General features: G+C 24.4%; 16 protein-coding genes and 1 non-coding gene across 17 annotated transcripts, besides 51 other annotated features; 7 read left to right on the top strand and 10 right to left on the bottom strand.

The window, feature by feature from the left end:
* Positions 1–32: part of a sequence feature (AT_rich) that runs on past the window's edge.
* CMU_011660 (RNB-like domain-containing protein) lies at positions 2–2,929 on the bottom strand (the record flags this gene model as incomplete). Its single annotated transcript, XM_002142528.1, has 1 exon — positions 2–2,929. The coding sequence occupies one exon, from the start codon at positions 2,927–2,929 to the stop codon at positions 2–4; it is 2,928 nt and encodes a 975-aa protein (XP_002142564.1).
* Positions 350–395: a sequence feature (AT_rich).
* Positions 1,030–1,058: a sequence feature (AT_rich).
* Positions 2,431–2,519: a sequence feature (AT_rich).
* A 22-nt stretch (positions 2,930–2,951) lies between the features above and the next one.
* Positions 2,952–2,987: a sequence feature (AT_rich).
* Positions 2,988–3,008: 21 nt separating this feature from the next.
* On the bottom strand, positions 3,009–3,869 carry CMU_011650 (uncharacterized protein; the record flags this gene model as incomplete). Its single annotated transcript, XM_002142527.1, has 1 exon — positions 3,009–3,869. One exon carries the CDS (start codon positions 3,867–3,869, stop codon positions 3,009–3,011), a length of 861 nt encoding a protein of 286 aa, XP_002142563.1.
* Positions 3,870–4,088: 219 nt separating this feature from the next.
* On the bottom strand, positions 4,089–4,874 carry CMU_011640 (RNA recognition motif. family protein; the record flags this gene model as incomplete). The annotated part of the gene is made up of 1 exon (XM_002142526.1): positions 4,089–4,874. One exon carries the CDS (start codon positions 4,872–4,874, stop codon positions 4,089–4,091), a length of 786 nt encoding a protein of 261 aa, XP_002142562.1.
* Positions 4,875–4,946: 72 nt separating this feature from the next.
* CMU_011630 lies at positions 4,947–5,019 on the bottom strand. Its single transcript has one exon. It is a non-coding gene; the product is annotated as a tRNA-Ala (tRNA).
* Positions 5,020–5,038: 19 nt separating this feature from the next.
* On the bottom strand, positions 5,039–6,181 carry CMU_011620 (protein kinase domain-containing protein; the record flags this gene model as incomplete). Its single annotated transcript, XM_002142525.1, has 1 exon — positions 5,039–6,181. The coding sequence occupies one exon, from the start codon at positions 6,179–6,181 to the stop codon at positions 5,039–5,041; it is 1,143 nt and encodes a 380-aa protein (XP_002142561.1).
* Positions 6,182–6,288: 107 nt separating this feature from the next.
* Positions 6,289–6,350: a sequence feature (AT_rich).
* Positions 6,351–6,449: 99 nt separating this feature from the next.
* Positions 6,450–6,502: a sequence feature (AT_rich).
* A 92-nt stretch (positions 6,503–6,594) lies between these two features.
* Positions 6,595–6,638: a sequence feature (AT_rich).
* Positions 6,639–6,677: 39 nt separating this feature from the next.
* Positions 6,678–6,715: a sequence feature (AT_rich).
* A 143-nt stretch (positions 6,716–6,858) lies between these two features.
* Positions 6,859–6,908: a sequence feature (AT_rich).
* Positions 6,909–6,991: 83 nt separating this feature from the next.
* CMU_011610 (uncharacterized protein) lies at positions 6,992–7,480 on the top strand (the record flags this gene model as incomplete). Its single annotated transcript, XM_002142524.1, has 1 exon — positions 6,992–7,480. One exon carries the CDS (start codon positions 6,992–6,994, stop codon positions 7,478–7,480), a length of 489 nt encoding a protein of 162 aa, XP_002142560.1.
* Positions 7,369–7,406: a sequence feature (AT_rich).
* Positions 7,471–7,501: a sequence feature (AT_rich).
* Positions 7,502–7,554: 53 nt separating this feature from the next.
* Positions 7,555–7,696: a sequence feature (AT_rich).
* A 20-nt stretch (positions 7,697–7,716) lies between these two features.
* Positions 7,717–7,767: a sequence feature (AT_rich).
* A 31-nt stretch (positions 7,768–7,798) lies between these two features.
* Positions 7,799–7,838: a sequence feature (AT_rich).
* A 178-nt stretch (positions 7,839–8,016) lies between these two features.
* Positions 8,017–8,055: a sequence feature (AT_rich).
* An 89-nt stretch (positions 8,056–8,144) lies between these two features.
* On the top strand, positions 8,145–8,651 carry CMU_011600 (uncharacterized protein; the record flags this gene model as incomplete). The annotated part of the gene is made up of 2 exons (XM_002142523.1): positions 8,145–8,158; positions 8,327–8,651. 2 exons carry the CDS (start codon positions 8,145–8,147, stop codon positions 8,649–8,651), a joined length of 339 nt encoding a protein of 112 aa, XP_002142559.1.
* Positions 8,202–8,306: a sequence feature (A-rich).
* Positions 8,389–8,409: a sequence feature (AT_rich).
* Positions 8,643–8,721: a sequence feature (AT_rich).
* CMU_011590 (uncharacterized protein) lies at positions 8,703–9,587 on the bottom strand (the record flags this gene model as incomplete). Its single annotated transcript, XM_002142522.1, has 1 exon — positions 8,703–9,587. The coding sequence occupies one exon, from the start codon at positions 9,585–9,587 to the stop codon at positions 8,703–8,705; it is 885 nt and encodes a 294-aa protein (XP_002142558.1).
* Positions 9,588–9,589: 2 nt separating this feature from the next.
* Positions 9,590–9,639: a sequence feature (AT_rich).
* Positions 9,640–9,720: 81 nt separating this feature from the next.
* Positions 9,721–9,772: a sequence feature (AT_rich).
* Positions 9,746–11,099, top strand: CMU_011580 (uncharacterized protein; the record flags this gene model as incomplete). Its single annotated transcript, XM_002142521.1, has 6 exons — positions 9,746–10,134; positions 10,226–10,365; positions 10,426–10,497; positions 10,585–10,743; positions 10,809–10,967; positions 11,035–11,099. The coding sequence occupies 6 exons, from the start codon at positions 9,746–9,748 to the stop codon at positions 11,097–11,099; spliced, it is 984 nt and encodes a 327-aa protein (XP_002142557.1).
* Positions 10,011–10,049: a microsatellite.
* Positions 10,155–10,220: a sequence feature (AT_rich).
* Positions 10,334–10,439: a sequence feature (AT_rich).
* Positions 10,503–10,596: a sequence feature (AT_rich).
* Positions 10,749–10,794: a sequence feature (AT_rich).
* Positions 10,969–11,031: a sequence feature (AT_rich).
* A 75-nt stretch (positions 11,100–11,174) lies between the features above and the next one.
* Positions 11,175–11,229: a sequence feature (AT_rich).
* A 28-nt stretch (positions 11,230–11,257) lies between these two features.
* Positions 11,258–11,775, top strand: CMU_011570 (trafficking protein particle complex subunit 2, putative; the record flags this gene model as incomplete). The annotated part of the gene is made up of 2 exons (XM_002142520.1): positions 11,258–11,448; positions 11,532–11,775. The coding sequence occupies 2 exons, from the start codon at positions 11,258–11,260 to the stop codon at positions 11,773–11,775; spliced, it is 435 nt and encodes a 144-aa protein (XP_002142556.1).
* Positions 11,454–11,505: a sequence feature (AT_rich).
* Positions 11,772–11,813: a sequence feature (AT_rich).
* Positions 11,814–11,989: 176 nt separating this feature from the next.
* Positions 11,990–12,451, bottom strand: CMU_011560 (uncharacterized protein; the record flags this gene model as incomplete). The annotated part of the gene is made up of 1 exon (XM_002142519.1): positions 11,990–12,451. One exon carries the CDS (start codon positions 12,449–12,451, stop codon positions 11,990–11,992), a length of 462 nt encoding a protein of 153 aa, XP_002142555.1.
* Positions 12,452–12,615: 164 nt separating this feature from the next.
* Positions 12,616–12,747: a sequence feature (AT_rich).
* A 232-nt stretch (positions 12,748–12,979) lies between these two features.
* Positions 12,980–13,045: a sequence feature (AT_rich).
* A 58-nt stretch (positions 13,046–13,103) lies between these two features.
* Positions 13,104–13,159: a sequence feature (AT_rich).
* Positions 13,160–13,162: 3 nt separating this feature from the next.
* Positions 13,163–13,470: a sequence feature (AT_rich).
* Positions 13,471–13,533: 63 nt separating this feature from the next.
* Positions 13,534–13,693: a sequence feature (AT_rich).
* A 107-nt stretch (positions 13,694–13,800) lies between these two features.
* CMU_011550 (uncharacterized protein) lies at positions 13,801–14,499 on the top strand (the record flags this gene model as incomplete). The annotated part of the gene is made up of 1 exon (XM_002142518.1): positions 13,801–14,499. The coding sequence occupies one exon, from the start codon at positions 13,801–13,803 to the stop codon at positions 14,497–14,499; it is 699 nt and encodes a 232-aa protein (XP_002142554.1).
* Positions 13,832–13,855: a sequence feature (AT_rich).
* Positions 14,500–14,546: 47 nt separating the features above from the next.
* Positions 14,547–14,591: a sequence feature (AT_rich).
* Positions 14,592–14,714: 123 nt separating this feature from the next.
* Positions 14,715–16,298, bottom strand: CMU_011540 (DHHC zinc finger domain-containing protein; the record flags this gene model as incomplete). The annotated part of the gene is made up of 10 exons (XM_002142517.1): positions 14,715–14,852; positions 15,027–15,084; positions 15,159–15,253; positions 15,335–15,452; positions 15,516–15,595; positions 15,654–15,751; positions 15,810–15,902; positions 15,984–16,053; positions 16,141–16,185; positions 16,257–16,298. 10 exons carry the CDS (start codon positions 16,296–16,298, stop codon positions 14,715–14,717), a joined length of 837 nt encoding a protein of 278 aa, XP_002142553.1.
* Positions 15,257–15,328: a sequence feature (AT_rich).
* Positions 15,454–15,504: a sequence feature (AT_rich).
* Positions 15,603–15,642: a sequence feature (AT_rich).
* Positions 15,760–15,797: a sequence feature (AT_rich).
* Positions 15,906–15,940: a sequence feature (AT_rich).
* Positions 15,941–15,963: a microsatellite.
* A 188-nt stretch (positions 16,299–16,486) lies between the features above and the next one.
* Positions 16,487–16,733: a sequence feature (AT_rich).
* Positions 16,734–16,788: 55 nt separating this feature from the next.
* Positions 16,789–16,850: a sequence feature (AT_rich).
* An 18-nt stretch (positions 16,851–16,868) lies between these two features.
* On the top strand, positions 16,869–17,168 carry CMU_011530 (uncharacterized protein; the record flags this gene model as incomplete). Its single annotated transcript, XM_002142516.1, has 1 exon — positions 16,869–17,168. The coding sequence occupies one exon, from the start codon at positions 16,869–16,871 to the stop codon at positions 17,166–17,168; it is 300 nt and encodes a 99-aa protein (XP_002142552.1).
* A 118-nt stretch (positions 17,169–17,286) lies between these two features.
* Positions 17,287–17,311: a microsatellite.
* An 8-nt stretch (positions 17,312–17,319) lies between these two features.
* Positions 17,320–17,402: a sequence feature (AT_rich).
* A 29-nt stretch (positions 17,403–17,431) lies between these two features.
* CMU_011520 (uncharacterized protein) lies at positions 17,432–18,388 on the bottom strand (the record flags this gene model as incomplete). Its single annotated transcript, XM_002142515.1, has 1 exon — positions 17,432–18,388. The coding sequence occupies one exon, from the start codon at positions 18,386–18,388 to the stop codon at positions 17,432–17,434; it is 957 nt and encodes a 318-aa protein (XP_002142551.1).
* Positions 18,389–18,536: 148 nt separating this feature from the next.
* Positions 18,537–18,566: a sequence feature (AT_rich).
* A 115-nt stretch (positions 18,567–18,681) lies between these two features.
* Positions 18,682–18,801: a sequence feature (AT_rich).
* Positions 18,802–19,084: 283 nt separating this feature from the next.
* On the top strand, positions 19,085–19,552 carry CMU_011510 (starch binding domain-containing protein; the record flags this gene model as incomplete). The annotated part of the gene is made up of 1 exon (XM_002142514.1): positions 19,085–19,552. The coding sequence occupies one exon, from the start codon at positions 19,085–19,087 to the stop codon at positions 19,550–19,552; it is 468 nt and encodes a 155-aa protein (XP_002142550.1).
* A 37-nt stretch (positions 19,553–19,589) lies between these two features.
* Positions 19,590–19,692: a sequence feature (AT_rich).
* A 46-nt stretch (positions 19,693–19,738) lies between these two features.
* CMU_011500 (uncharacterized protein) lies at positions 19,739–20,254 on the bottom strand (the record flags this gene model as incomplete). The annotated part of the gene is made up of 1 exon (XM_002142513.1): positions 19,739–20,254. The coding sequence occupies one exon, from the start codon at positions 20,252–20,254 to the stop codon at positions 19,739–19,741; it is 516 nt and encodes a 171-aa protein (XP_002142549.1).
* Positions 20,255–20,256: 2 nt separating this feature from the next.
* Positions 20,257–20,296: part of a sequence feature (AT_rich) that runs on past the window's edge.

Genomic DNA, 20,296 nt, shown 5'->3' with positions numbered 1-20,296 from the left:
ATTAGTTATATATTGATATTTGTTTATAATAAGCATATTCCAAAGGGTGTATTGGTACAAGTACATATTTTGTAGGGATAGAATTAATAGGAACAATGTATACTGGCAAAAAAGTCCATATATTTACAATTTGAATTAATCTTCTTTTGTCAGTGTTACACTTTGGTAGATGATAGAATTTATTTCTCCTAGATATATTTTGTATAAGGTCAAAGTATTGTTGAATAGCTGACTTATATTTACAAGTAGGAGAATTCATGTCAGTGATAAGTTTATCAACCATTTCATCAGAATATCTCCATGTAACCTCAAATTGATTACTTAATTTATGATATTTGTAACTAAGAGGTAAATTAATACTATTATTTGAAAATTTAAAACTATTAAAATATTTAGAATCACTATCTGTTACCATACAGAGATTATGTTGTTCTGTTGGGGACATTAATACTACCTTTATATATCCAAAGTTCTTTGTACAAATAACACAGGACATATTTGGATAATCCATACGTTGCTTTTTCAAAATATAAGAAAATAACATCTTCTCGGCCTCTCTCTGTAAATCTTTACTAGCTTTCGACTTTTTATTAGCACTATTACAAATCTCAGAAATATCATCTTGAGTAAATAAAACTTCAAATTCATCTTTAATTTTACTATTTTTTGATTTACACTTTTTTGCACTGTTTGAATTAGATGACAAACTATCTTTATCTAACTTATTTTGGCTATTATGCATTGAATAATAAATTAGTTGGTGTACTATGATATCTGCAACACGGCGAATAGGAGATGTAAAGTGAGTATAGAATGGTACATTCAAGGCATAATGGTGAGCTTCATTTAATATACTATTTGAAGAAAGGTCCAATGAAATATATTTAGCTCTCTTAAATATGTCTCTAAGTAATTCTGAAATTGCATTATAAATAACATATCCATATACTTTCTCAACCTTACAAAGTCCTTCAAACAATGTTTTTCTATCATTTGAATCCCCAAAAATATTACCCATACCATTTCCTCTTAAATATTTAATTAATTTACTTAATTTACTTTTTTCAATTTCAGCATGGCAACGAAGAACTACTTTCGAGTCCAAATTATTAATAAGATATTCAGCAGTTAATTGATTAGCTTTTATCATAAGCTCTTCAATAATAGAATGAGAAATTGAATATTTGTTTTCTACTGACATATGCTTAAGTTTACTCGAATCTAAAGATTTCTGAATATTCTTTACATTGTGAACTAATAAATGAACATGAAATTCAGTAGTTTTATATTCTTGTAATTCTCCATAATCATTGTCATTAAAAGTAATACTTTTACATTTTATATCTTGATCATCATCTTCTTTTTTATTATCATTTGTAATATAATAATTTATTCTCATCTGACTAAATTTAATTGCCATATTATTTCTTCTGTTATTTCTTAATATATTAGTTAACTTTTGTAAATTAAAAATATCTAATAATAGCTTTTTCCAATATCTCTGAGGTAAATTTACATCTTTTAGTATATTATTTATACTAGTATCATTTCGAATAATTGAAAATAAATTATTCATATCACGTTTTGAAAATTTAGATTTAAGATAATAAATTCGTAACAAAATTTCATCTACTTGTTCATAAGAAAATTTACATAGTGAACATATAGTACCATGATAGTATTTTACATCTTCTAATAAATTCCCTAATTTATCCAATTTAAAAATTATAGAAAGTGTACGACGATTAACAGAAGGTAATAGAGAGCATAAATTACTAGATAAGAAACCAGGCAACATTGGAAAATTTATATGTGGTAAATAAATACTTGTACAATATTTTTTAACTATATCAATTAGATCATTCTTGTCTTTTAAATAATATGACACATCTGCTATGTGAACTCCTAATTCATAAATTTGTTCTGATTCATTCCATTCTATATGAATTGCATCGTCTAAATCACGTGCAGTACTTGGATCTATTGTAAATACCCGATATTTATTAGGATCAAAGTATTTCCTATATTTATCATATTCAGGATTTACATCTTTAACTTCATCATCACAAGCATCACTGTTATTTAAATGATCACTAACATTATAATCATCCATTAAAAAATTCATTTGAGTTCCAATGTTCTCAATAGAACCATATATACCTTCTAATATTCCTTTTATATATCTTGAAGTTGATGTTCCTTGTAATATATTACAAGTATATAAAATATTTAATGGTATTGGAATCTTCTTAGTATCATTAATATTAGAAGTAAATGGTGCCAATAACTTTTTAATTACACTATTTCTTAAATGAATCTTTATTAAAGGATATACTTTTAATAATGGTACAAATACTACTTGCCTTGTTGTATAGGTAATACATGATTTCGTCTCAATTAAGTCTTGACGATATTTCCTCTTATTATTGCTATTTAATGAATTTCTTATTAATATTTCAGTTTTATTTAAAAGTTTATTATTTCGCAATTTTTTTTCATTAAAATTCTTATATAAATATGATATTGGACGTAAATAGCCGATTATATATCTTTTATTATCATCCCTATATATCTTGTATACTTTTCCTTCATATAGTAAAGTCTTAGATTTCAAATATTTATTGACTTTCTCCTTAATATATGAAATTTGAGTTTCATTTGATTTAATTATTTGTTTATACCTTCTAGTAAATAGACCAATTATTTCAACACCCACTTTATCATTATCAATAGCCCCATTCAAATTTCTCCATCCACTTATATATACATCATATGGTTCAACAATGTTATTGAATTCACTACTAACTGTTAAGAACCCTTCATAAGGATTTATCATCTTTATTATACCTATTACAAAAGTCTTGCTATTATCCTTAATATGAATATCTTTAGCCTTAGTATCTTCATTTTCAGTTGAACGATTATCCATGGTCAATTACTACTTTAGTTTCAAATTTTTTCAATTATTAAAATGAATATATTAAAAACCTAATAGCGGGGTAATATTCTTATGACTTGGGAGAAATCATTTTCTTTAAGTAATATACTTGTGAAACAGTCGCAATTAATAATGTAATAAGCTGGGCAATTGAAAAATATACTAACTTAGTACTTGTATTAATGATTGTAGCTAAATGATTTTTGGTTTTAGTCCATAAATATTGGGTTTCTGTAACGACACTATTTAAGGCGTTGTCTATAGTACTAATAGTAGTTGAAAAGTAGTTAAATTCTCTTTTATTAAGAATACTCTTATTTACAATATCTTTGGCAACTAATAAAGTAATTTGTTTATTATGATGCCATTTAGAATTAGAAAATATGATTGTATAGGTACCTGGAATACGATGATGTTTAATAGCTTGTTGAGCTTCTGGAGAATATATCTGATTACTATATACACCATCACATCCTATCTTATTAAATATTTTCTTAGAATCTGGATTAGTAATTATTACATGTATGTCAGATTCACTATTATCAGAACAAAAGTAGCCAATTAAGATATTATTAGTATTATTGGGAGAAATATCATAATAAAAATATTCATCAGCTTTTGAATTTAAATTAAAAGTAAGATGTGTAGTTATAGTAAAATTTTTACTCTGTTGAGTCCATTCTAATAAAAAATTACTTTGCTTATAATTAGAATGATTAAATTCACTAATCATAATATCACTATAATCAATAACCTCAATATCAGAAGAAATTCCAGTTGGTCCAAAATCTTCAAATTCTATTTTTTTAATTTCACCTCCATTTTGTACATGACTTGATGTATCTAATAAAGTATCACTTGCTAAAATATAAGGCAATCTTCCATTATAAAGTAAAATTTGAAATAAAATAAAATTCTTTAGGCTAATCATTTGTTATTTTCAAGTGAAATTAAGGTATATATAAAGTGACTAAGAGGTTGAATTACTAATAATCACAATTAATAACCAAGATGTGAGGGTAATATATTGATGAAATCCTTGTTACCGCATAGGGATAAAATTTAATACTTGTAAATCTATATTGTTACAAGACTATAATCACTTTAATAATGAGTAGATATTATAGATATTTTATTATTCTAAATCTAATCAATCCTTCCTACTAGGTAAAGTTGAGACTTTAAAGTCTGTCTTTCCATCATATAGAAAGGCTTCGATTTGTCTACCATCAAAAAAACGATTATTTAAATAACTAACAGCTATCTCCGCATCTTCTGATTTTTTAAATTTAACACAGACAATACCATGTGGATGTCTTGGAATAGATGTTACATTAATAACTGTACCAAATTTACTAACCTCTTCATATATTTCATCCTCAAGTTCTTTATAAAATAAATCATCTTCATTAAATTTTTCTGCATCTTGTTTAGAATACATATGACGTAATACAACAATTCTAGTATTTAAAGATTTTCCTTGGGATATACCAATAACTTCTTCATTACTCCAAGACATTAAACGTTGTTCCTCTAATTTTGCAGCTATCAGCTGCTTTTTATGTATATCTAGTAAGTTCTTATCTTCTGGTTTATTATATTGAGAATGATTAACATTAAAGATTGCTTTTTGTATTTTAACTGAATATCCACATCTAATTTCTGTTTGGTCTAAATATTTTAGTGCTAACTCTACACTTTCCTGGAATTTATAAGAAACCAAAGCATCACCCTTTAATTCATTTGTTTCCTTATCTTTATATAACTTTATTTTGGGTTCCAAAGTACTAGGATCAATCTTTATTATTCCACAGCGAGTAAAAAAGTTCCTTACTTCTTCTATTGTTATATCTCTTGGTAATCCAGTTACATATATAGAAGTATTTTTAACCAAATTTTCTGTATCTTTACTATATTTCTTTTTTGACTTCTTCATTTAAAAATAACTTTATAAAATGAAGTCGAAAATTCCCCAAACTTTCCCCTACCTTTTTTTTTAGAGAAAAAGTGGACCCGCCGGGAATTGAACCCGGGACCTTGTGCATGCAAAGCACACGTAGCTACCACTGCACCACGAGCCCCTTTGGGGTGTGAAGGGAGTTATATGTTAAGATGAGGTTTTCGTAATTTTAACCACTTTAGAAACTCAAATCTATTTGCCGTACCTTGACGTAGCCAATCTGAACATTGTAATTGTTGTGCAGTAGCTCTATTTTTAGGATCTATTTCTAAACAATTTCTGAGAAAAGAATTAAAATCTTCATTATTTTGATAAGAAGATTTTAATGATCTATTAAAAGAATTTTGATCCACTAAATTTCCTACTTTTTTAGAATCTGAATCATTACATAACATATAAACCATATCAAAAAGACTATAACTTTTAAATGGATGAGATCCAGCAGCCAATTCATATATACATATACCTAAACTCCATATATCACTAGAAAATGAGTATGTCTTCCCTTGTAATCTTTCAGGACTCATATATATTTGAGTTCCAACAAAAGTTGATAAATTCTTACCATCATGCTTTGTTGTATTCTCATTTATAAATTTTGAAATACCAAAATCACTAATTTTTACAGCACCATCTTTATTTATTAGAATATTGTTTAATTTTACATCACGATGAATTCTATCATTTCTATGTAAATATGCTAGACCATCTACTATTTGAATAACTATGAATTTTAAATATTTCTCCTCTATTCCATAAGATCCTTCAGTTTCTGATTGTTTAGGATTTTTATATAGTATATCATATAAACTACCATATTCCATATGTTCCATAATTAAACAAACTATTTTTTTGAAAGGTTTCATATAAGCACCTAAAAATTGAACTAAAAGTGGACAATAACTTGTAAGTCTCCAAGCATTAATCTCTTCTGATAACTGAGTTTGATGTACTTCATCTCCTACATAAATATCTTTTATAGCAACTTTTTGTTTTGATAATTTATGGATTGCACTATAAACCACTGAACTTCTACCATGACCTAAAGGTGTTGGTAAAATTTCAAAATCTTTTGAACTTATCTGAATATCACCCAATCCATGGCGAGATTCCATTCCAATAGTTCCCTCATGTGTTATCTGTAATCCTGTACTCTTGTGTAATAGGCATGTCCCATCAGAAGATACTGACCAATCAGTATGAAATAAACTTCCTGCACTTTCTTCACTACAACTACCATTTTGATCTTCATTTTCTAATAGTTCTAATCTCAGTCCACTCATAAATTATGGGTCAAATCATCTGTTCATGAGTTAATTTTATAATATCTTTGTTTTAGTGCGGCTGCGCCAGTATGTGCCACATTAAAAAAAAGTCGCATGTACTTTAGTAATATATAATATTAAACTGTATTTTTTTTTATTATTCCTATTATAATAAATGTTAATTATACACTTTGATATTTACATAATTATACTTCTTTCAGAATAAATCATGTATTTATCTTCTTTTAAATGTCCTAACTAGTATAACATCAATAATATATACCACTTATATAAATTACTGTTATTATTAAAATTTATTAAATAAAATTTTATAATATAGGGAAGTTAAAATCTCTATTAATAAATTATTTAAACATGCATTCTGGCGCCATTTTAAACCGCTTAATACGGTACCTTTAAACTAGTTTAAGAAAATTTATATATTATTAAATACTTTTATATATTGAAATATAATCATTCCTGTATATTAGATTGTATTAATTAGGGTAGTCTGATTTTTTATTATTATAAGATTTAAATTAGTAATTAAATCGTTTTTCCCAATTTCTTATGAATTTTTTTTTAGAGATAAATTTCCGCCATGTTTGACCTCTTGGATAAGAAGTATCACGATAACAAAAAGGACAAAGGCCTACCAAAAGGTCAGGACGCACACCTATCCCATTAAGAATGACATTTTAATTACTAAGAATTTAATTATAAACTAATTATCTATTTTTATTTTCTGGAAAATAAGCAATAGCTAATATTTGTTATTCTTCTAGCTAAACCCTGCTGACAATTCAACTGCTTTTTTTTTTTAAAAAAATGCATCCATCAAACCGTAGAAAACCTGGAAGACGATATATTTTGGATATAGAAGCTTCACCTTATTTAGAAGCAAGAATTAGAAATATTTTGACAGATGAGAGAAAAAATTTACGTAGATATGTACAGAAATCTGTCTATTTTCAAGAATCTTCTACAGAAAGATTTTCTAATAATGAACAGTATAAATTGGAAGAAATAAGTGAATTGGATAAAATGATTCATAAACTTGAAGAAATTCAAAATCATCTATTAAGATTATTAGTATCCAAAAATAAACTTTATACAGAATTAATAAAATTAAAAGATATACAAACTAAAGAATTAAACGAAATTGAAACTACAAATAAATTACAAGAATGTGAATTATTACAACCTAATAATATATTTAAGAATAAAATTAATGATATTATAACACAAATTATTTCACTTAGGAATCAAGCAGATAATGTAAATAATTCTAAAGAAGATCATATTTCTATATTATGAAATATAAATAATTAAAATATACTTTAAAGAATTTCAAGTTAATATGAACATATTATTAATGTACAGTATGTTTCTTTTTAAATATAAAAGTAATATTAAGTGAATTGTTATTGTTATATTTGTTAATTATTACTATTATATATTTTATAAGTATAAGTATTAGAATTTGTAGGTAATAATTAAATTACTTTATATTTCTAAGTTATTATTTATTTTCCACTACAAGAGTGAGCATGAATATTATTTTTAAAATAAATTAAATAAATTATTGTTATTTTATATTATTACAAGTTTCCCTCTTATTTGTTTTCATCCGTCTTTATTTTTGTAAATTAAATATTATATATAATAAATATATGTTAATAGCTTTTTATACTTTTCAAATTATTGATAGCGAAATTTTAAATGTATCTAGAATCTCAAAATTATCGAAATTATCACAAAGTATCATTTCAACAGGAAAGAACCTTCCTCAGATTGCTATTTCAACATTATATTCATCCCAATTTGATTCGGAGAAATTGAGACAGGTAAGGATTATATTATTTAATATTGATTATATATACATAAATTTACTAAAAACTGGAATTATACTTTTTTTCCTAATATAAAATCATATGATAATTAGGATGTATTAAATATAATTATTCATCATATTGAATTAATGAATCCTATTAGGTAAGATATATTTATTGAAATAAACAATTATAATCATTAATAAATTTAGACTTTTTTTTATATATCAATATTTTATATTTATGATTTGACTGTAAATATAATTATTATTTACTTGTTTTTATTTATTAATGTTATATTTATTTTATTTAAAATAATTTGTTAATAAAGATTTGAATCTATCTGTCCGATACCTACTTATAATTTAAATATATCTTGGCAAATATCTATACATTTAAATTTAATATTTATATCAGTATTTAATCATCTTACACCTCCATTTAGAGTAAGACAATTCTTATCTATTATAGTAAATTGGTGTGAAAATAGATTTGATACTATTGGCCATTTATATTCTGATGAGATTCAAGTACTATTACATGTTTTTGCACCTGCTGGATATATACAATTAATGAATATTCATATGGCAAATTGGATTGAAAATATAGTTTCAGATGGTTTAGATAAAAAAAAGTATCAAATAACCAAAATATAATAAAATCAATAATAATAATAAATCCTTTTTTTGGAATATTTTAAATATTCTTTAATATACATATATATAAGGAACAAGAATATTTGGTGCATAGTAATAAGGATTACCATAAGGGGCAACATATGGATTTCTTGGATAATAAGTTGGAATAACTGGATATATTATTTCTGGATTATAAGTCCAATTTTTTGTTGTTGTATAATTATAATATCCTTGTTCTCGGAATAATCTGTCTATTTCATGATTATTTACTTGATTTTTAAAATCTACTCTTCTAAGTTGTGAATCATATATATTATTTTGTAAAAATCTTTCATTTTTAGGATAATAATTATTAGAACTATTATCAAATATTTGTTCTGATGATGTTTTTATATTTGGATCATTTTCAAATGATTGTATTAAATTAGAACCTTCATCAAAAACTTCAACATGGGAATTTTTAATTATTAGTTTATGACCTAAAGAAAGGTATAGAGTAACTTGATTATCATATTTTGGAACCATTTTATCTAAATTATCTATTTTTGATGTTTCAATAGCTAACACTTGATAACTTCTAGTTGTATTATCATTAATAGGAACCGATATTGTCATTCTATTTAATGGAGAAGTCAATAAATCTTTATATAATAGATCCCATATTGGGTGCATCACGTGATGATATTGATGATTTATAAATTCTTGATATTTCTGTGGATTATTCTGGTCATTATTATTACTATCACCAATATCATTTTGAATAAATAGAAACATTGGTTGGGTATGATATCTAATAATTAATGTTAAAATTAAAATTGATCCAATTATTGAGAAAATTATAATTGTTACCTTCTTACAATTTAATTTTGACTTCTTTCTAGTGTCTATTGTATTTTCATTATCAATAACTTTTTGATTCCCACTATCAGTTGACCAACTATGAGTTTTTTTCATACTTTAAAATTTGATAATATTTCAATAATAAAATATCAAGATTAAATTATAACCTATAGAAAAATAAAACTCGTAAAGTAGGAAATATATATAAATTAGATAATGCTCGTTAAGATGATAATAAATACTTAGGAAAATATTCAAATATATATTATTAAATGATTTATTTATATATTAAATATAAAGAGCAAATCTTTAGACTTAATTTGGAATTTCTTTATTTACTAATTCTTATACAAATATCAAATGTAATAACTTCTAATATATATTATTCAAGTTCTCAAGTACTTAGTCAATTAACAAATCCAACAAATATAGAAATTGAACAACTTACAGATTATCCTTATATTCAACCAGAATTCATAATAGCTGGATATGATACACCATTTATTAGGGAACCCATAAATTCTTCTAAACATATATATAATAATAAAGATAATATTAATAAAACTAATAAAATAAAGAATAAGCGAGATAATTACCAATTAGTTAAATATTTTAGGAAAGAACAAAAAGAATTTGAAAAAATTGAGAAACAAAGACGTAGGTAAGCTCTTTAGAAAACCCTAATAAAATAATTTAAAGTTTGAAAAAATTTATCATAAGTAATTTATCTAATAACTTATTTAATTTGATAGAAATGAAGAAGATAAAAAGAAGTATTTAGAAGATTTTAAATCTGAATATAAATATCAAGATTCAGCTAAACATATTGTTGAAAGTTTTGTAAGATCATCTAATACACCAAAAAAAGATATTAAAAATATGAATAATGAAAGTAAGATAATAAAGTATATTTTCATATTTCTTTTAAGTAATAAATTATTTTATTTTATAGTTATAAGAAAATATCAATCTACAAATAAAACAAAACATCAAGATGTAGACATTCCAGTTTCATTGGCTTCAAGTAAGTTTTATAGTATAATTATTAATAACTATAAGTATTAGAAAAAAATATAGTATTAATTAAAATATTATAATAATGATATTATAGATATAAAAATATCAAATGAAAAGGTTAATTTCATGAAGATAAATCATAATAGAATTCATTATGCAACTGGAGAAACACGGCATACTTCTAATTTTTACGATATTAATTCTAATTGTTATTGGACAAAAAGAAATAAAGGATTTGTTTGTCTAACAATTAGTAAGTTTATAAATATTATTAAAAAATATATTTTATAATGAAATTTTAATTGAACTTCACTATAGATGAATTAAAGTCATTAAATCATATTGATCCCACTATATCTGTTGCATTTGACTCTTCAATATATTCACATCATCCACAACCTTATGGTAATGATCAAGAATGTGTTACAACTCATCGTGATACACGTAGTGTAAATAGAGTTTGTACTAGATATGGAGGTAATTTTCTTAATATAATATTAAAATAAATAAATGTAATTCATTAATAATCTATTTATTAATTCAGGACATATATCTAAAAAGTCTAAAGATGAACAAGAAAAAGATAGTAATTATATATTAATAACCTAAACATTCTATAAATATTCTTATGAATTGGATATTGGATATATTTAGTCAAGAATATCTTCGCGCATATACAATATGATATATTATAATTAAGATAATTGATATTGTAATAAATAAAGTTTTAAATAAAATTCTTTATTCAATCGAATGATATTTATAGAATGGCAACTCCTGTATCAAATAATGGTGGATCTTTAATTTTTACAATTGTAGGACGGGGAGATTCACCAATATATGAAGTAGATCTTACAACTAATTCATCTAAATTAAGTATACAACCTCATATTGATCAACTACTTATTCATACATCTTTAGATGCAATAGATGATAATTTATGGATAAATCCAGCAATGTAAGTTTTAAATAAATAAAATTATTATTATTACTTTAAATTAAATTAATATTAATTGACTTTATATTCTTTAATTTCTATAGATTTTTAAGAACTATAGAAAGGCTTGGTGATACTCAGATCTCAGCTTTAGTAACACCAGGACATGCAAAATTCTTATTATTACATAAAGGAAGAAGTAATGAAAGTGTCAAACTTTTTTTTAATGAAGCAAGAGATCTATATGTTAAGGCTATATTAAACCCATTCCAAGATGCAAATCAACCAATATTAACACCTTCATTTGATGTTAAAATAAGGCAAGCTGCTAGACGTTTCCTAACATAATTAATATAATAGAATAATTTAGTCAATATATTTAATAAGTGAATTCTATGTTATATTGTAATCATAAATAACAAATAAAATAGACAACTCAGTTGAGTATTTAAATCAAGCTAAAGTTCTTATTTGATACCTAACTAAAGTTGGAATTATTCATTATTAGTAGCTAAATATCTCAATAGCTAATTTAAGATAGTTATCTTTGTATTGCTTATTATTAGCAACAACCAGAACGTTTCTTTTTTGCATGTTTTTGGTGAGTTATTGGTGGAATAATTCCTGGATTAATCAAACCATATGGATCATAAGTAAATGGCATAGTCATGACATTACCACTTACTTGATTTGGCATGTAAAAGCTACTACCCATTGCAGTGCCATATGGTGTTGCATACATATTATTTATTGCATTTGGATCTACTTCATACATTCCTGGCATCCCCCCCATAGAAGCATAAGACATTGGAATACTTCCAATAGATGCTTGAGGATAATAATACCCATTACCAGCTATAGTTGTAGTTGGATACATCATATTAGGAGCACCTGCGCCATATGATAGACCACTTTGTAATCCTTGTCCTTGACTCATTTGTGGCATACTCATTTGACTTCCCATAGTTGGTCCCATTGATACGGGTTGTTCATTACCTACAGCAATACCTTCTTGTTCACTCATTTCTAGTCTATTTGTTCAAAATTAAAGAAAATCAAATTCTTATTTCTTCTTTGTAGTAGAATTCAAAAGATTAAAGGCCTTGGTGCTTATAAAATAGTGTATAGATAGGTTTGTGTGTGGGGGGCGCGTGGTGGCAAGTATACCTCTCGGGTCCTTTTTCCGAGTTAAATAAAAAAAAGAAAAATATTTTTAAAATTTCAATAATAAAATAAAACTCAAAGTAGTATTTGTATTTGTTTAAAAGTTTTTTATTTCAATATATAATAATTAATATGCTTTATTACTTTATTAATTTACTACTCCTTAGAAGGGGATGTCAGACCCCGCTAGACATTCGAGCGCCAACATATTTATTGTAATGATTTGGTGGCGTCTCCAATGAACCAATTCTGCATTCTAAAAATGTACATGTGTACTAGCTAAAATGCATTAACATACATAATAATAAAATAGAGCTAATAGATTAATATAATTTTGTAAGGATAGTCGTATTAATGTAAAGTTTTAAATTATAAGTGATTTGCTAGGTATTATTTAATTCATTTTTAAATTTTGGTAATATATTATTATAATATTGTAATATTAGAAATAATTCATGTATATTATTTGGAAATTCCCAATATATAATTAATGCTTTCTGATTGATCTTTTCTTTAAATAATAAATATAATATATTATTAAGATAATAAAGATAATTTATCAATAAATCTGATTATATATTATTAATATATATTCTAAATATCACTTCTTTTTTTTTTTTTTTAAGAAAAAAAAAAAAAAAACACTTTAAGATATATCTTGAAATCTATATAATTAGGAATTTTAGAAAATAAATTTAATTAAATTAAGATTTAGTTAATTTTATAAAATATTGTGGATCTATTTATATATATAGGAATTTATAGTTATATCTTGAATATATTACTAAAATAATAGAATATTATAAATATTTATTTAAATTTAATATTAATCATTATAATATTTTAACTAAAAAGATATCAATAAATAAATAATAATATAGAATTCCAAATAATACTATAGTATAAGTTGGAAATATTAGATATCTGATTCTTATTTGCATCATTTAATAGATATATAATATATATAAATATAAAATCATCAATATGTAATATGTAATAATATTAGTTTTAATATATTATAATTAACTTTATATTTAAATCATATCCATTAATTTAGTTTATAATAGATAATAACAAAATATACTTTTTTTTTTCTTTTAAACCGCTAGATCATTTAATATCTTATATCTCCCTCTTTAGTAAAAGATACTATCATTAAATAAATTTCATATAAGGAAATAAGATTATTATTATCACTAATATAGACTCATGACTTTGAGAATTAAAGTAGGTCTTATTGTATTTATTTTATTTATTAATAATTCTTTATCAAGGGAAGAAAGTAAATTTAGATGGTCTCCTGGCAACCAAGATGATAAGTTGAACAATTCGATTATTAGAAGTAATTATAGTGACAGTTATTACATTTCTTCCTCTAGATTTCTTCAAAATATTAGTAGGTCCAGTTCTCCTGAAATATATTCTATGACTAATGTCTACAAATCTACTATTCCGAAAACATCAAGAAGATTAAAGACATCAGAAATGTTAGAAATTCCAGAAATATTAGACATGTCAGAAATAGAAGAATTATCGGAAATGCTAAAAATACCAAAGATGCCAGAAGTAACAGAAATGCTAAAAATATCAAAAGTACCGAAAATAACAAAAACAACTGAAAATGGAATAGTTCTTATGAACAGATATGATATTGATAACAAATCACTATTATTTTTTAAATTATGTGATAAAGATTATCAAGGTAAACTAAGAATATATCTAAAAGATAATGATATATTGGGAATAAAAAGTGAATTGGATGTTAAAACAAGTAAAGCAACTAATAAAGAACATTTAAATGTTCATTCTTCTCTTGAATTATTAGTAAAAGGAGTACAATTAGATAAATCTTCTGCAACATTAATAAGATCAAATTGTACTTTAATATTAACAGCTCCAAAAGCTTAAAGTAATATGTGGGAATTCTAAATGACTTTTTTCAAATATCTGATTACTTTTTTTTTTTTTTGTAATAATTTTCTATTATTTATAAATTATTAGACAATATTAATGATTTAAAGTGAATTTACTAGAAAAATGAAGTGTGTATCAATGTGTATGAAGTGAGTTTTTTTATTTATTTTAGATAATACTTTCTTTTATACATTAAAATATGATTTACTTTACTTTTTAGGTATAATGGGAAAGAATAGTCCATCACCTTGAGGTAATCCAACTGGGAAGAGCCATAGTACTGGATTTGTTCCAAATATACTTTGATAATTCTTAAAGCATCCTCTATCATAGGTAAAATTTTGGAGCTATAAAGAATATTTTGCAGTTATTGAAATATGAATGATGATGGTATTATACTAACGTAAAGTGTATAACTAATTAATTGATAAGCAGTAAAATACTGCTTAATATTTACTTTTTGTTTATTTCTATTTTTGAAACAAACAATTTTGGGTTATTTTAAGATAATTAGAACTTACCTTTTCTTTTCCTCTTTTCTCGCAAAATTCTATTGTAGTTTGATTTCTTGATGTTATACTAAATTAGAGTAATAATACAGTAATTTTTTTTTAGTACTGAAATATTGTTTATTTGCTTTATATTTAACTTACATTGCATGAAACAAAAGAAATGGGATCATAATGATCAATAGTACTATACAGAAGCATGATCCCAATGATATTAGATAAAGTCTCCCAAATGTAACCTGATTAATATTAAATCAATATTGTATAATTTAAAAAAAAATAATTAAAAAAGTTAAATTATAAATAATTATTAAGCTTACATTTGGATCATTCCAAACATTGATAAAAGTATTAATTTGTCCGAAAAGCATATATAATAGTGTAATGCATCCATAAAGTAAAGTCAAAAAGAAATATTTGTAATTATAGAATCCAATACTAAAAAAATAAAATAGAATATTATACATTAATCATTATAATTATTAATTATGTAAAACATACCAATTTCCAAACCATGGACAATAGTGGTCCATACGAAGTACATTACGTTGGAGTTGTTTGCAATAGTGAGATCTATCAGGCTAAAAGAAAAAATAAAAAAAAATTAACTAAGAATTTTTTTTAAAATGATATACTCACCTTATATACTAACTCATATTTACAAAATCTGAGTCTTCCATCATCTTTACGCTCATGTAATTGATTAGGATCAGGTGAATTTCTCCATTCTTCAGTAACTATAATCAATAAAATAATATTAAATTCTTAAAAATAATATTATTACTATGATCATACCTGGAACTTTTCCTGGATCTGTTATGAATGATTTGAGTAATGATGCTCCATACAAAAGTACTAAACAATGAATGATTACAAAATCTCTTATACCTGTAAAATTATTTTAATTTAAAAAAAAAAATTATATAATAATATAATATAATATAATATATAGAATTATTTTTATCATACCTTCATCAAATTTTTCTTCAACTTTAAATTGTGATGATATACCAAATTGTAATAAAGGAAGTAGATGGAACTATAATTAAAAGAGACAATAAATAAGATATTATGTTAAATATACTTAAATCACTTATTATAACACCCATATAAATTTTATACTTACAGCCAAATATATATAATAAAGTATTGTAGTTAAAAATAGTACAAACTATAAAATAAAATGTTATTATTTTTTGTCTTGCTATTATTGAATTTGTTAAGCTGTCTCCTCCTACTTACCAAAAATGGGAGATACTTGAATAGTAGTACTATTTCTTCCATATTAAAATTTCATTATAATATACAGTAAGGATTTTAATTTTAATTCTTTGACTTCCCTTCTTATTTATCATACGTGGTTAATCTTTTTATGTAGTAGTACCGTCATTCTACATGCATGCTTACATGCATAAGCGGGTCAAATAGGCGCCATATTAATTACACTTATACTTAAGAAAAGTAAATTCTTGTAATTATTTATAATTTTATAAAGTTACATTTTATTTTTCATAAAGAATAATAGAACAAATAATTTATATTATAATTTATTAGATTATAATATATATTTTCTATAATGAGGAATATAATTAAGATTAATTAATATATCATTTATTATTCAATTTATAATCTAATATTAAAAGTTATTCATATTATTTTTAATTTGAAAAGAAAGAAATTAGTATATATTTGTTGATTTAATATTAATATAATATATAAGCCTAAGGAATACAATAACAAGTGGTGTATTATTTAATTCAATATAACTCTAAGGAAAATTTTTATAATATTTTCAAGTAAGATTAATATTAAATTTTCTAATATTATATTTTTATTGCAGATTAAAAGTATTAGATGAAAGAATTAGTAAATATAGTGGAGGTATTAAAGACAGATTATACTGATATTGTAAAGGATGTTAAAATAATACAAGAGACTCATAACTATATAAATCTAATAGCATATATAAAGAGGGATGATTGTATAGAAAAGTTTGTATTAACACTAGATTCTAGAGGTTTTAAGATTTTAAAAGGTAAATTAGACAATTTAGAAGGAGAAATATATGAAAGTATAGAGTCATTATTACAAACAATAACACCAAATAATTGGATAAAATATATAGAAGATTTTCTAAGAAAAATTGTAAATTAAACAATAAATTTATTAATGGACTAATATACCAAATAGAGACAAATAAAAAAGACTAAATCTACTTTATTTTATTTTATTTTGATAATAAGGAGTCACCAATTTCTCATTAAAAGAAGGAATATATATATATATATATATATATAAACTATCCAATTATATTATATATAGCATTATAATTAAATTAAATTCACTTCTTTTAATATATTAATATCAAATATTATTTTATTAAATATTGATAAGAGAAAAGAAAGGATTATAAAAATCTAGTTATTTTGATGAGGTGGCATCATCCTTACATTAACTGGAATATTACCTTTCATAAATTGTGGTAGTTTCTGCTCTATTGGTTGACTACCTTCAGGTAATGGGAATGGAGATTGAATAGCCTGAGGCTGTATTTGAGAACTTGAAAAGGGTGGTGAACATTGCAATAAATCTTGTTTTCCCATATTAATTTCTCTACCATCTGGACCAACTGTAACTTTAACTGGTGGTAAATCTTTGATTTCTGGTTGTACATAAGGTACAATAACTGGTGCTGGACATACAACTTCAACATCAAATTTAGGTACATACTTAATAACTGGAATATCATCATATATTTCCTTCCATTTATATCGGATAACTTCAATTGGTTCCTCTATTTCAACAACTTTTGGTACAACTTTATCAACAACATCAACAACAACTTCTTTTTCAGTAACTTTATCAATATACTGTATTTGTGAAATTTCAATATACAAGACTTTTTGTTCTCCAACAAATTTTGGTACTAATTTAGGAACTTCACGAACTTCCCATGTAGGAATATATTTTGGGTTAAAACCCACAATATGTTCCAGATCTACAACTTTTTCAACAACAGTTACATTAGGTACTTCAACTTCTTTTTCAAGTACTTCAACTTCTAATTTTGGCACTTCATGTATAACTTCTTGATGATATATTTTTGGTAAAATTTTATCTTTTATGATAGTTTGTGGTACTTCAATAATTTTATCTCTTCTTTGGATCTCTTGTACAACTGGTACTGTTATTAATGGTGCTTGATCTACTTCTAAACGGTAATATCCAGAAGTATATTGAGGTTGACACTGATTAACCATACCAGAACTATTTGGTGGATCAACCCATGTTGCTGTAACTCCTTCACCTAAACCTATTTGCTGTGCTTGTGCTTGTGCTTGTGCTTGTGCTTGTGCTTGTACTTGGGCCTGCATAGTTATATCTTCCCTGAAATATGTCACTATATTATCTTTCAAGTTAAGACCTTATAAATCCTGACTCAAATAACTTCAAGAAAAAAATCAAAAAGATATTCCAAGGGTTTTGAAGTTTCTTGAAAATATACCTTAATATTATGATACGTAAATTTTATTTTAATCTATATTTATATTACCCTCAATGCAATAATAATACACACAATATATTGCGACATGACGTTTTATAACCGCGAGCGGTTTTATGAATACATATTTTAAATTTACTTACTAAATATTAAGTGGAATAAACCTAATATTATAATAATCTTAGATATTTAATAAAAACATTCTATAATTAGTTTTAATTGAAAATAAACGTATAATTATGTTAAATATAAATTTACTAATATTTATTTAGTATTATATTAAAAGAAAACAATATTAGCACCCAATAGGCGCCAAAAGTGAATATTACTGTTAGTAAAATATTACTCAAATTGAATTCATGAATTATTCTGTTCCTGTACAGGAGTACGAAGCCTTTTTCTTTTTTATGTAAATAAGGGGTTATTATTGAAATATACATATTAGATAATCTTATTTGGTATAATCAGTAGTATAAACCTGTACTACTTTTGGTCTCAATATTTACAATCAAATAATCATCCAGATATTTAAATAAAATCTAAGAGATAAAAAAATAAAACAAATTATATGGCAGAATCACAAAAATTACCACATAATAATCGAATTATAACAGAAGAGCATAGATTAAGGACAAGAAGATTATATGAGAAGAGGTTACATGAAAGAAAATTAAGAATTTATGAAGAAGCCTTAGATGAAGCTCTTAAAAGAGAAAAATTGAGTACAATAAGAAATATATTCTTTTGTATAAAGTATGAAACTAGTTTTGGACAAGATCTCACTGTGGTTGGGAATATTCCAGAACTTGGAAATTGGGACATTAAACAAGGAGTAAAAATGATATGGTCCCCTGGAAATCTTTGGACGATAAAAGTTGAAATCTTTTCAAAAATTGAAAATATTGAATACAAATATGTTATATCTGAAAATTATGGATCTCATAAATGGGAACCAGGACAAAATCATAAGGTACAAATAAATATGGAAAAAAAAAGTACTAATCTAAGAGATGCCTGGGGTGGCGGGGGATTATGATACCGCTTTAAGGTGCAAATGTTCCTGTTTATACACCTTAATATTTAATCTTTAAATTTTTTTTCTTTATTAGAAAAAAAAGAAGAAATATTTAAATTCCAAAATATATATTCTGGGATATTTTATATAAAATATTAATAGGAATTGTTGTTTTTTTTTTTTAAAATTCAGTAATAAATCCAATACCTAAACTCCAATTACTTCTTCTATTTTATCTAATCTAACTTGTTGTGCATTTTTCAATCTCCAAGGAGATCCACCTTGGGCCCTTATTTCCCATGTAGATCTAAATATACTTATTGATATTATATTGAATATTATAGCTGCAAACCATATACCAGTAAATATAAACACAAGTTGTATATTCATCTTAAAATGTCCCACTTTATACCATCCATATCCCCATAATAACCATTGATATATTAATTCAAAAATTATAACAATAGCAGAAAATTGGCTTATAAAGTATGCAAAACTAGCCCCTCCACTACCACATAAAAAACTTAAGCCTGCAAGTATAGTTGTAATACTAAATAATGCCGATGAAGATAAACCTCCAATTTCAGTCTTTGGTGTTTGTGAAAATTGTAATGTTGAAAAGACCCCAATAATAATTGTTAATAATGATGATACTATACCAACAAAACCTAAAGGTATACAACAACAACAACGTCCACAATTAGCTGATCCAATAAGGCACATTCTATAATTTTATTATTATTAAAAAAAAATAAAAAACTTTAA

The sequence above is a fragment of the Cryptosporidium muris genome, genomic scaffold (assembly GCF_000006515.1).
Source record: "Cryptosporidium muris RN66 scf_1106632373469 genomic scaffold, whole genome shotgun sequence".
In the NCBI taxonomy this organism is placed as follows: domain Eukaryota; phylum Apicomplexa; class Conoidasida; order Eucoccidiorida; family Cryptosporidiidae; genus Cryptosporidium; species Cryptosporidium muris.
Note: the sequence above shows the minus strand (reverse complement) of the source record. Positions and strands in the feature narration are given on the sequence as shown.